The sequence below is a fragment of the Ceratotherium simum genome, chromosome 25 (genome assembly GCF_057802395.1).
Source record: "Ceratotherium simum simum isolate JZ-2026a chromosome 25, ASM5780239v1, whole genome shotgun sequence".
Taxonomy (NCBI): domain Eukaryota; kingdom Metazoa; phylum Chordata; class Mammalia; order Perissodactyla; family Rhinocerotidae; genus Ceratotherium; species Ceratotherium simum.
Genome location: NC_141924.1, coordinates 20,655,518 through 20,667,642, shown reverse-complemented (window position 1 = coordinate 20,667,642; position 12,125 = coordinate 20,655,518). Strand labels below are relative to the sequence as shown.

The window sequence follows — 12,125 nt, the reverse complement described above, 5'->3', positions numbered from 1 at the left end:
TAACTGGCCAATCTGGGGCGGGCGCACGGTTTCCCAGGGGGACACCGTGCCCTGGCAGGCTGCTTCTTTCCTAACCTGTTTCGAGCAAACTTTCTCTTTGGCCCGCAGGGCCAGTGTCCAGGTCTGCACCGACATGGAGACGGCTCGCAGCCGCCGGGCTGATTTATAGGCCAGAGCATTCCCGGGCGGCGCCGCAAGGAGTCGGGCTGAGCTCGGACTTTCGGGAGGTGATGATGGACACAGGACACGTGGCCACACAATGGGGACACACGACTGACCTCAGTCACTTCGGCAAACTGCCCCTGCTTTTGGGAGGAGGCAGGAGCATCAGAGGAGCTCCAGGGCTCCAGGCGCCTGCTTTCCCTGCCCCAGCCGGTAGCTCCCCTCGCCCTGTTGAGCGCCGAGAGCACCCAAGGGCGCGCAGGGGCGCCGGAGCTCTCAGATGCCCCTGACCCTGAGCCTTAACTTTCTTCCCCGAGGATGGGAGCCTTGGTGCGCTCCACACTGTGTAAAGAAAGGCACACGAACCGTCTCCACTCGGGGTCTGAGACTGGACGGGACGCGCTGGGAGTGAACTTTCCCGGCAGGTCAGATAACAGGCACCCGGGGATTTTGTGACGTCACAGTGCGGCCGGGGGTGGGGGTGAAAGACTGAGGAAGGGTCAAAAGAGGGTGGAGTGTGTGTGTTGTGTGTGTGGCAGGAGGTGGGGGGATAAAAGACGAAGGGAATGGGGGAAGGGGATTGGAGGCGTATGAATTTGAGAAGGAGCAATCAAGTTGGGGAAAAATAGCAAGGCTTTTTTTCTTCCGTTCTATATGCAAACTGTCACTTCGGGTTAGTGTGAGCCCTTATCTGGCTCATTAGCATGAGCTGTGGCTAACGCGCTTAAACCCTCTAATTATTTATTATGCCGTCACGGAGCGGGTCGCAACCCCGGGGCGCACTTGCGGGGAGCAGCAGAGGCGGCCCGGCGCGGGGGCTGGGGCGCTGCGCCCAGTCCGGCTGTGCGCAACCTGGGAGAGACCGCTCCCCGCGCGGAGCCCCGCAGGGCGCTGTGCCGAGAGGCAACGCGGCAGAGTTGTTGGGGTGTATCAGAAATGCCCTCTCCCCAAGATTCACCCCCAGGGAGGTGGTGCAGCGCTGATTTCTCTCGTCTACGCTTGCGCCCTTTCTTCTCTATTGCCAACTCCAAAACCGAAGTTGGAGCGAAGGGGAACAGGATTTTTGCAAAAATGCAAGCCAAACCAGGAGCGGGGAACTTGAGCTGAGTGGTGTGCTGGGTGCACCTTCCAGAAGGACCCTGGGGAGAACGTAAAGATTGCGGGAGCCCTCCTCCTCTCCCCTTCGCCCCTCGCGTTCCAAGAGAGTTCATAAAGTTGAGGGGAAACGCGCTGGGCTGCAAGCCGGCCGCTCACGTCCACGGTTCTATTCAGAAAACAGTTTCAAAATAAGTTAACCTCTGTAGGGTGTTTTTCCCCCTCCCCTTCTAATTGTTCCCTCTTCCCCCGCCCTCTCTCCGTTCGAATCTGTTTTATGTTCTTCTGCGTTGTGCCAACTATTTTATCTTTATTCCTTCTCTTTCTCTGTGGCCATTCATTCCTTTTTTTGTGTGTGTGGCTTCTCCGGCTGATGTGCGGCTCGTTACCACCCACTGCACGCTCGCTCCTGTAGCTGAGGTGTTTCTATACAAACTCGAGCGTCCAGTTGTCATATTAATTATTACACTGAGTAATGACAGAAATGGTCAAAATAAGGGGAGACTCGAGAGCGCTTTTTCTTGCTGCTCAAAGATTCAGCAAAGAAGCCGTGCAACAAAGCACTAATTGGTCCCCAGAACCACTCCGACAAGGCATGGAAGATAGGTTTCATAGAACCCTGCGATTGTGAAGGGGAAAAGCTCTGAATGGACCCCACGCTTCCTTTCTAAACTCTCTTGCTGAGCAAAAAATGGACCTCTGTTTGAATACTGCCCTGATCCTTGAATACTATACCCAGCAGAGAAAAAAATGCACCATTTATTGTAAGTTTTTTTTTTCTTCTCCAGCTATTCATGGCTTCTCTGTGAAGAATCAGCTGGTTTTGTTTACCGTGAAAGACCTTTACTTTATTTTCATTCTTGGAGGAGGTGGGGAGAGGGAGGGAAGGAGCGCCATGTGCCTAGACGGAGAGAAGCTGGCCTACTGTAACAAAATAGAGTGTAACAAATCCTACAAAAGTTTAGAATGTATTGATTCTTCCCAGAGCTATATAGATTAACGACTTTCTTTATGCTTATCCGAGGAAGGTATTTAATCATAATGTAAATGGGGCTTTAGAAAAAATAAAGACTTAGCCTTACTTCTCCTTATTTGGAGAACTTCAAAAGAACTTGTAAGGGTGGCTGCAAATTACCCCCTCGCCCCCCACCCCAATCTCCCCTCCCCAACCCAAAAGCCACAGTAAAATAATAGTTTGTGCTTTTTTGTGTTTTGTTTTTCCAGCTTTTTTTTTTTTTTTCTTTTTAAGGCGTATTGAAAGAGCAAATAGATTTGTTAGAAGCCTGGATTCCTTAATGCAGGTGCAGGCCTGGCTGCTGTGACCAAGAAGCAGAGCCAAATCCATGGTTTGTGCTATTCTGCCCCTTGAACAGGCCATCCCAGGCTGGTCGACCCAACTCGGGGTGGGCAGCAGTGGCTTCTGAAGTTACTTCAAGAAGGGTGTGCTTGGAGACAGTAGATTGTGCAGCTGTGTACTTTTCATTTCCCTGGGTAGAACAGTGTCAAGCAAAGGCTTAGAGCCGCATACACCCCGGACAGAGGCCCTGTGTTATAGCTACTGGAAACCGAGGATCTGCAATGAATGCCCTGCACGCTCACTTTCCTCAAAGCACCCATGGCCTCTGGGGCTTAGCCCTCACCAAAATTGAGAGTTGCACTAACACTCTTGTGTCCAAATCAAGAATCAAGGCCTGTGTTCTCTGGTACTCTCTTTGCCTCTTCTTCAGGATCCACTATAAATATAATTGTATGAAATGATTCATTCAATGGAAAACCTAGGTTCACTTTTAAGATTAACTCCCTTTCCCTCAAAGAAAAAGCACAGAGGGAGCTTTTTGAAAGAGATGAGGCATATCTCCTTGCCACAGAGAGAAGGGGCACAATTCTGGTCCTCAAGGATCCTGTGCGAGCAAAGGTGGCACTGGCCTGGCCTTCAACTGTGAGTGGAAATTCAGGTGGCAGAAGACACAGGGCACCAGGGCCTCAGGTCCCCTGGGCAGCAGATTCCTATGTGTCACTGGGAAAGCCATCTCCCCATGTAGATCTTGGTGCTGAATGTAGATAAAGTTCAAGCTAAGGTTGGTCCAGCTCCAGGATTCCCTAACATAGAAGAGGGAGCTGAAAGTGCAGAAATTAAGGTCCTTATTGTATTGCAAGAGAAAGAGAAACTTTCTCATTTTCCTGAGATGTCTATATTCTGGGTAGTACACACCAAAGAGGGTCCTGCCTCCCCATCACAAGCAGGGCAATCCCTGATATGTGTGGAGGGATTTGCAAAGTGAATTCACAAACAACATCAGATTTAATTATCCTGACAGCCTTGACACATAAGCCAAGGGAGTGCCACTGCTTCATTTATGGATGAAGGTATCAAACACTCCTTTTGTGAGTTGTTTTCTTCTCCCCCTACATCGAGATAAATGGGACCTCGAGTGTCCTGGTCAAGTAAAGCCTGAGGACTTGCCCAGAGACAGGCCCATTGAGTGGCAAGGGACGTCAGGGCCAGTGGCTCTGCTGAAGCCCCCTCCATGTGCCGGCCATGAAGCATGTCTGCATTTGATCTCACTTGCTGCTGCTGATGTTAAAAACTTGGCTCCTATCTCCACCACCGTGATTTGGGAGCATCACCACCATTCCTCAAAAATGACAGGAATTACCCACCCCAGGTGCTGGACAGTGGGACAGGATGGCATTGGATCTCCAATGGCAGTAGCAATTATCACAGGGTGGTTCCAGGAAGCCCAGCATCCTCCTCCCACAAACCCCTTCCTGGATGGGCTGTGTGAGCAGCAGAATGACTTCTTCATGGCTTTAGAACAGCTATTCTTATTCATCCCTTCCTAGACCTGATCTGGAGTGCTCCGCATACATCTGGTTGAAATCGCACAACTCTTGGAGGTAGATGCTGTAACTATGGGCATGGTACAGATGAAGAAACCAAGACTCAGAGTGTAAGCTATTTGCTCAAGGTCACACAGCTGTTAAGTAACAGAGCCTGGGTACCCAATCAAGTCTATCTGCTTTACCCCCCAACCCCCACCCAGGTGCAAGATCTGGAGTGCCCTGGCCTAAGAGAGCAAGTGACAGTTCTCTCAAGCGTGTGTGTTGCAGGGGTGGAGGGGCATAATCTAAGTCACAGGATTTGAAGCAGAATTCTAACTGGCTCTTGAGTTCTTTGCTCCAAACTGGTGAAAACAACCAGAAAGCCAATTTCAGTGGAAAAGTCCCCTCAGTAGGGCGCAATCCCCAAAGGCAGAGGCACAAACTCCTAAAAAAGATTCTCGACTGCTCTACCTTAGGGTTGAAGGAGAAAGTGGAGACGACAGCGCTGGGCTGGGAGTGTGATGGGAAGCATTCTTTGTATTTACTCCAGTGGGAGGAAGAGAACGCCTGGGTTCTTGGAAAGCTTTGCAAAGCATGTAGGAAGCAGGCCGAGGATGCGGGAGTGGGGAGAGTGAGGACGGAATTTTGGCTCTGGGCTGGAGCAGGGAGAATAGGGACAAATGTTCCGGTGGCTTTGGCCGGAAGGATCCCAGCGCCCGCTGTCTTTTCTCCTGGGCGGAGGCCAAGGCGTAGGGCCACTACAATGCGCGTTTTCACAGTTGGCGCCTCCATTTGGGCGCCCATTTCGTGCGTGTGGTTGGGAGTAGGTCCTGTGTGTGTGTGTGTGTGTGTCTGCGTGTGTGTGTGTGTGTGTGTGTATGTGAGATCGGGAGTAGGCTCTGGCCTTGAAGTCCCTGATAATTAGGATTTCTGTGTACGGATGAAGTCCGCATGCGAAAAGGAAACTGAGAACGCACGCTGGCTCTCCGCGAATTTTGCGCGCTCCTAGATACGTTTCGAAATTAGCTGGTGTACGTCCCTCCTGAACAGATTCGGAAAGTGAAGGCCTTAGAGGAAGAGGGACTCGTTCAAGGTTACAACGCAAAATAGTGGTAGAGCCAGGACTACGGACCTTTAAGTGTGGAAAGGTTAGAGTCCGAGTTGGAAGGGAGCTCAGGGCTCATGATTCAGCCTAATGTGAAAGAAAGCACCCTTAGATGCGTGGATGTTGGCGACATCCCCCAGCCCCACCCCACACACACATTATTTTGAGAGAGAGGAGTGGATGGGCTACAAGGAGGCTTTTCCTAGACGCCTTCTAGCGGCCTGCACCCAGAGCTCACAGCTGGGGCACGGGGATGGAGGGAAGTGCCTGAAAAAACACTCTTTCGCCAGCGGTGGAGGCTTCCTCGGGTTGGAAAATGGATGCCGTGGCTCTGCTTCAGGCCTCATCGTCTCTTACACTTCCAGAAAGAGGAGACAAATGTGATCTTGGAGACCTCTCAGCTCCTTTCCTGGAGTGGAAGGTGGGAGCAGAGGCCAGAGGTGTAAATCCGATGGTGTTCAGGAAGTCTTGTGGGGTCAGCAGGTCACAGGTGGGGGGGGGGACGCTGTGTCGGGAGGGAAGTTTACAGAACTGACCTCTGTTGGCGTGATTCAGTACTATGCTTCCTAAACTCACCTGTTTTAAAAGAGGAAACTGGGGCAGAAAAGAGGATGATTCAGGATTCCCCTCGGAGCCACCCGTCCTTACTGCCCATCACCACACTATTGTTCCAACAATACTCATAGCCAGACACACACGCCATGGATGGTTCCCTGGGTCACCTCCATGCATCCTTTTTCGAAAGACCCGTCTCCACAAAGGGGAGTTCAATGAGAAGCAGTTATCCGGATAATTCACCACAAGCATCCCTTCACCCAGGTCTCTGATCAAAACTGCCTATTTCTACTGGACAAGTCAACCCTGATTACTCTCTGCTGCCTTCTGCCTATGTAGACGAGACCTGGGACGCGCCCCAGCCTCCACCAGAGCAGTACAGAGAGGGGACCCGTTGCTCCGCCGGCTTCCCCCGAAGCGCCGTGTCCCAAGGCGCCCCGAAGCTGGACCCGGCTCTGGCCAGAGAGCGCCAGGGCCGAGGGCCCAGGAAGGACGCCTGGACGGGCGCTGTCCAAGCGGCCGAGCGACGGCTGCAAGGGCCTCCCCCTCCCTCGCGGCGCCAGCACGCGGCCCCGCCGGGCTCGGCTCCCAGTCGCCTGCCACCAGCCCGCCGGGCACACGCCTGGGGCGGGATGGAGGCTGCGCCAAGGCCGCCGAAGTGCTTTCGGCGGCGCCGAACGACCAGAGAAGCTCCTCCACTCCCCAAAGCTCCATCACCCTCCCCCACTGCCCCACATCTCTTTTTCTCAGACCCAACCCGGGAATATGCCAGAGCTCTCCCTTCTTTATGCATCCCGGGAGCCGGTCTGGAAATAATCCTTTGGGGGTGGGGTGGGGTGATGCTTCAGGCAGACAGAGGTCATCCCAGGGGCATCCCGGACGTACACGTCTACCTATAGCACTGATCACAAGCACTCCTCTATGCGATCGTCTGCCTTCTTCTCGGCCCCCTCCACATCTGCTCATTGTGGGGAGCACATCCTAGTTTTTAGACCCGGATGGGACATTAGAGACCATCTAATCCAACCTTCTGTTGCTACAGACAAGGAAACTGAGGCTCAGAGAGGATGCACTTACCAAGGGCCACAGAGCTACTGCGAGGACGCAATGGGACCAGAACTCAAGTCTCAACAGTACTTTTACATTAACAGTCCAGTGCTTCCGACGGAGTTATCCCCGTCTTTCTGAACTTAATCGCAAATTTGCTTCAGCTCCCAAGGACAGTGAAGACCCCCAAGAAAATGACAGTGGGTAGGAGAAGGAAACAGGAAAAATGGATCCCCACTGCCCCCTAACCTCCACACCATCCCCGTGCCACACTTTCTGCCCAAACCTTTCCCTGTGCTTTGCTCCAAGTTCTCAGGAGAATCCTGGGGCACTTCACCACAAACCTTTGCACCCACACACCCCAATTCCCAGAGCCATTTGCCTCTCCTGCGACGCCGGCCCCCCCTTTCTAGAGCCACCCCCGGCTGCAGCCCGCCCCGAGCGCGCCGCCTGTTTATTCAGCCGGGAGTCCGGCACGCGCCAGGCGCACGCACTGCAACAACAAACCCGGCTGAATGGAGAGTTTGCAAGGAGCGGGCGCAGGGAACCGGCGGGGGAGGGGAGAGGAGGAGGGGGAGTTTAGGGAGTGGGGAGGAGGAGGAGGTAAGAGGAAGGGGGAGTGGGGGCTGCAGCAGCGGGGAGTGGGGGGCGAGGCGGGGCCAGGGCTGCGCGTGGGGCTGGGTGTCCCATTGAAAAGGCAGCCGCACTCCGGCCGCCCAGCACTCTCTCACTTCTGGCCAGGGAACGTGGAAGGCGCACCGACAGGGAGCCGGCCAGGGAGGGCGAGTGAAAGAAGGAAATAAGAAAGAAAGGGGGTTAACAAAATAATAAAAACAGCCTGAGCCACCGGCTGGAGAGACCGGGACCCGGCGCAAGAGAGCGCAGCCCTAGGGGGAGAGGAACGGGAAACTCAGCAGAGCGCGCTCGCCACTGACTTTTGCTTCTTCTGCTTTTTTTTTTTTTTTTTTTTTTTTAACAAGAAGGCGCTAGCTGCAGCCTCACACGCGAGCGCCACGCGAGGCTCCCGAAGCCAACCCGCGAAGGGAGGAGGGGAGGGGGGAGGAGGAGTGGAGGGAGGAGGAAAAGCATTTGCACCTTCTTTGCTCCCACCCTAAGAAGTCTCCCGGGGATTTTGTATTTTGTTTAACTTCTCTCCGGACTCCCTCTTCATCTCTCGCCTTCTTTCCCTCTCTGTTCGTGCATCCAAGTCCTGTCTGTGTCTCCCTCGTGCGCCCCGCACCTCGCGTCCCGGCTCGCTCCGATTCCGCGACTCCTTGGCCACCGCTGCGCATGGAGAGCTCTGCCAAGATGGAGAGCGGCGGCGCCGGCCAGCAGCCCCAGCCGCAGCCCCAGCAGCCGTTCCTGCCGCCCGCAGCCTGCTTCTTCGCCACCGCGGCAGCGGCGGCGGCGGCGGCAGCGGCGGCGCAGAGCGCGCAGCAGCAGCCGCAGCAGGCGCCGCCGCTGAGCCCCGCGGCCGACGGCCAGCCCTCAGGGGGCGGTCACAAGTCAGCGCCCAAGCAAGTCAAGAGACAGCGCTCGTCCTCGCCCGAACTGATGCGCTGCAAACGCCGGCTCAACTTCAGCGGCTTCGGCTACAGCCTGCCGCAGCAGCAGCCGGCCGCCGTGGCGCGCCGCAACGAGCGCGAGCGCAACCGCGTCAAGCTGGTTAACCTGGGCTTTGCTACCCTTCGTGAGCACGTCCCCAACGGCGCGGCCAACAAGAAGATGAGCAAGGTGGAGACGCTGCGCTCCGCGGTCGAGTACATCCGCGCGCTGCAGCAGCTGCTGGACGAGCACGACGCGGTGAGCGCTGCCTTCCAGGCTGGCGTCCTGTCGCCCACCATCTCCCCCAGCTACTCCAACGACATGAACTCCATGGCTGGCTCGCCGGTCTCATCCTACTCGTCGGACGAGGGCTCTTACGACCCGCTCAGCCCCGAGGAGCAAGAGCTGCTCGACTTCACCAACTGGTTCTGAGGGGCTCGGCCTGCTCAGGCCCTGGTGCGAATGGACTTTGGAAGCAGGTAGGTAGTGTTTTGCAGTAAACAGGGTGTATTTTCTTGTCTTCCTCTTTTTTCCTCCGTCTTAGTGTCTGTAGGAGGGGGACTATCTCCCCCGAGATTGGGGGCGGGGAGTGTTGATTTAAAGGATTTGTTAAAGTTTGTCGATTTCAAATCCTGGTTTGTTAGTTTCAGGATTGGCCTCTGAGAGTGGCTTTGCCCAGGTCTCCAAGGACTGGAGGGTAGGGGTGAGGTGGTGAGAAGCTGGAGAACCGAGTACTGGGACCTGACAAAAGAGGCGCTCTACCTGACGGATCCTCTCCCAAACCTCCATTCCTACCCGCCCCCCCAGCCTCAAAGTTCACACTAACCTCTCCTATTCTTCTCTTTATGATATAGGGCGGCCGCACAACCTGCATCTTTAGTGCTTTCTCGTCAGCGATGTTGGAAGGGAGAGAAAAGAAAAAAAAAGGAGAAGAGAAAAAGGAAGAAGAAGAAGAAAATAAAACCCCAGGCACCCAACCCCAACGCCAACTAAGGGACACACGCCTGAGAAGCAAGGCTCTTAGAAAACAGGGATGCGCTCCGAACAGTATCTTTGCACTCCAATCATTCACGGAGATCTGAAGAGTGACTAGGACCTGAGTCCATGCGCAAAATGCAGCTTGTGTGCAAAAGCACTGGGCTCCTGGCAGAAGGGAGCAGCACACGCCGTATAGAAACTCCCACCCACCACTAACAGGCAGAACTGAAAGCGCTTGCTCGGGGGCCTTCACCTCCCCGCCCTCTCTGAAAGCGTAGTTCTTAGCCCTCTAGAAATGGGTAGGTGTCCTTCGTCTCAGTATCTCCCATCCCAATAAGCTGTGGACAGTCGTCTGCAGTGAAATGATGCTATACTCAGTCCTTTGAAACCCCATCCTTTGGGGCCCCCTCCCCAAGCCCCACTCCCTCACACCATCTTTTCTACGTTTTCATCATAGAATGCTTCCAATCTTTTGTGAATTTTTTTATTATAAGAAAAATCTATTTGTATCTATCCTAACCAGTTTGGGGATATATTAAGATATTTTTGTACATAAGAGAGAAAGAGAGAAAAAATTTATAGAGTTTTGTACAAATGGTTTAAAATGTGTATATCTTGATACTTTAACATGTAATGCTATTACCTCTGCATATTTTAGCTGTGTAGTTCACCTTACAACTGCCATTTTCCCTATGTGGTTTTGTAAAGAACTCTCCTCACAGGGGAGATCAAAAGACCACCAGATGTACTTCAGCACCAATGTGTCTTACTTTATAGAAACTTTGTTAATGTATTAAGGATGTTATTAAATACTGTTCGAGAACAAAGTTTATGCAGCTACTGTCCAAACGCAAAGTGGCAGCCAGTTGGTTTTGCCTTTTGGGAAATTTCTATCACTGCCTTTTTTTTTTTTTTTTTCTTACTGTTTTATTACAAACTTACAAAAAACGTGTATAACCCTGTTTTATACAAACTAGTTTCGTAATAAAACTTTTTTCTTTTTTTACAAATGAAAATAATCAGCTGCCTCCAAGTCTTCTTTGACTCCACTGCCCATGTCCAAGTTATTATGGAAATGCCAAAGGGGGAGAGGGGAGAGGATGGTGCAAAAAAGTGGCAGAAATGACAAAGATAAGAGCTATGATCAGTCCTACCCAAGGTGGCTCTATAATGAATGTAGAAGAAAATATATATGTAGATGGATTTCTTCCCCTTTTGCTGCAAATGTACACATATACCTAGAGAATAGGTGGTGATTAATGGCTGCATCATCTTTTGATAAACTGACTATACATTTTAAACCCCCCCAAAAAACTGAACTGGAAAGAGGGTCCCCACTCGGCTTTGTAACCCTCACCCTCATTCCCGGTTTCTCATTGTGCAACTGTGGAAGGGCTGGATGAGATAAGGACCCTAGGGGTTGGTGGAAGGATGTGGTGCTGGAGGTTGGGCCAGGAGGAGGTAGTCCTCTCCTCCACACTCCCCGGGGGTGGGTGTGTTCCTCTCCTTTCACTTCCAGACACACATTTTCTACTCCTTTTCTCCACTACACACACTTTCCATGTTGATTTTAAGTAAAAGGCATGTATGATGTGAATTCTCTGCAGAAGGAGTTAGATTTAAATAAATAAAAGCCTTAGAAATGTGTGGTCTCTTTGAGACACTGGCCTATCTAAGCTTGTGACTCTATCCGAATGTCGTGAGCTGCGTGTAAAAGTACCCAATTACCAAGATTCAAAAAGAAATTGGTGGGTTTTTGGCTGGCTTGCTTCTTGTCAGTTAGCAAGGACGTGATTAGAATCCTACTCCGCCTCTCTCGGGCTCCTCACTCGCCGCCTGTATTACTTGCAGATTCAGTTTGCGTGTCTCCAGCCAAGCGGAAAGCCGAGCGCAAAATGCATCTTACAAAACGCAACAAAGGACGGGGAGCCAGCACGTCTTCCAGAGTTAAAAATCTAGTCTGTGTTGGTACATCTATACCATTTAGTGGCACAGAATAATCATTTTTTAAAGCCGCGATGCGCGGAGCACGCCACAGCGTCTGATGTCATTTTGCTAAATGACCCTCTATAGAATGCACATTGAGGCTTCAGTCCCTTTCAAAGAGATGAGCGTAATTAAGGGGAAAAAAATCAGTAAATTCTTCATCGCCATAAATAATCGGACTTTCTGCCAGCAGTGGGCCAATTTAGAGCTTACTTGAGGGAAGTAATGCTTTTGTGGTGCCTGCTTTTATTTTTATCTTCTCATTTGGAGGACCAGAGCCGGGCTCTCTCCCCCTCCCCATTTCTTTTTCTTTTAATTTAGCTCCTTTGCAAGTTTCCAGATAAGGTATGCAAAGAAAGTGTAGCAAGTCATTTATGGCTATGAATATAACACTAGGATAATGTTTCAGCCCCCACCAAGGGGATTTTTTTTCCTCTTCTTGTGAAGACAGGTGTTCTTTCACTCACTTCTGAATGGGAAATATCCAGTCTCGTTAAACTCGAGGCAAAGTTAGCCGTTGTTTGCCACAGTGCGAAGGCAAACTCTAAAAATTCACAAAAATACCCACAATTTTGCCGAAGCTAGGAAAGGGCAAAGCAAGGATTGGGCAAAATCTCATTACATCTGCTCTAATCGCTTAGCAACACAAAGCGGGGGCTTGTGCGGCGAGGGGAAGCCATTCACAGCGCTCTGACAGGCCGCATTCAGCCGGCATTAGTCAGCTCCATAAATCACCGCTGCCCATTGGCTGCGCGGCGGCCTTTGGAGCAGCCCTGGGCTGTCGACGAAATACAAAATGTAGACCCCGGCGGCTAGCAGTCACGGCCTC

At 52.1% G+C, this 12,125-nt stretch overlaps 1 protein-coding gene across 1 annotated transcript; it reads left to right on the top strand.

The window, feature by feature from the left end:
• The first annotated feature begins 7,907 nt into the window (after nucleotides 1–7,907).
• ASCL1 (achaete-scute family bHLH transcription factor 1) lies at nucleotides 7,908–9,888 on the top strand. The gene is made up of 2 exons (XM_004418037.3): nucleotides 7,908–8,811; nucleotides 9,187–9,888. Exon 1 carries the CDS (start codon nucleotides 8,078–8,080, stop codon nucleotides 8,762–8,764), a length of 687 nt encoding a protein of 228 aa, XP_004418094.1. The 5' UTR covers nucleotides 7,908–8,077; the 3' UTR covers nucleotides 8,765–8,811; nucleotides 9,187–9,888.
• Nucleotides 9,889–12,125: the final 2,237 nt, after the last annotated feature.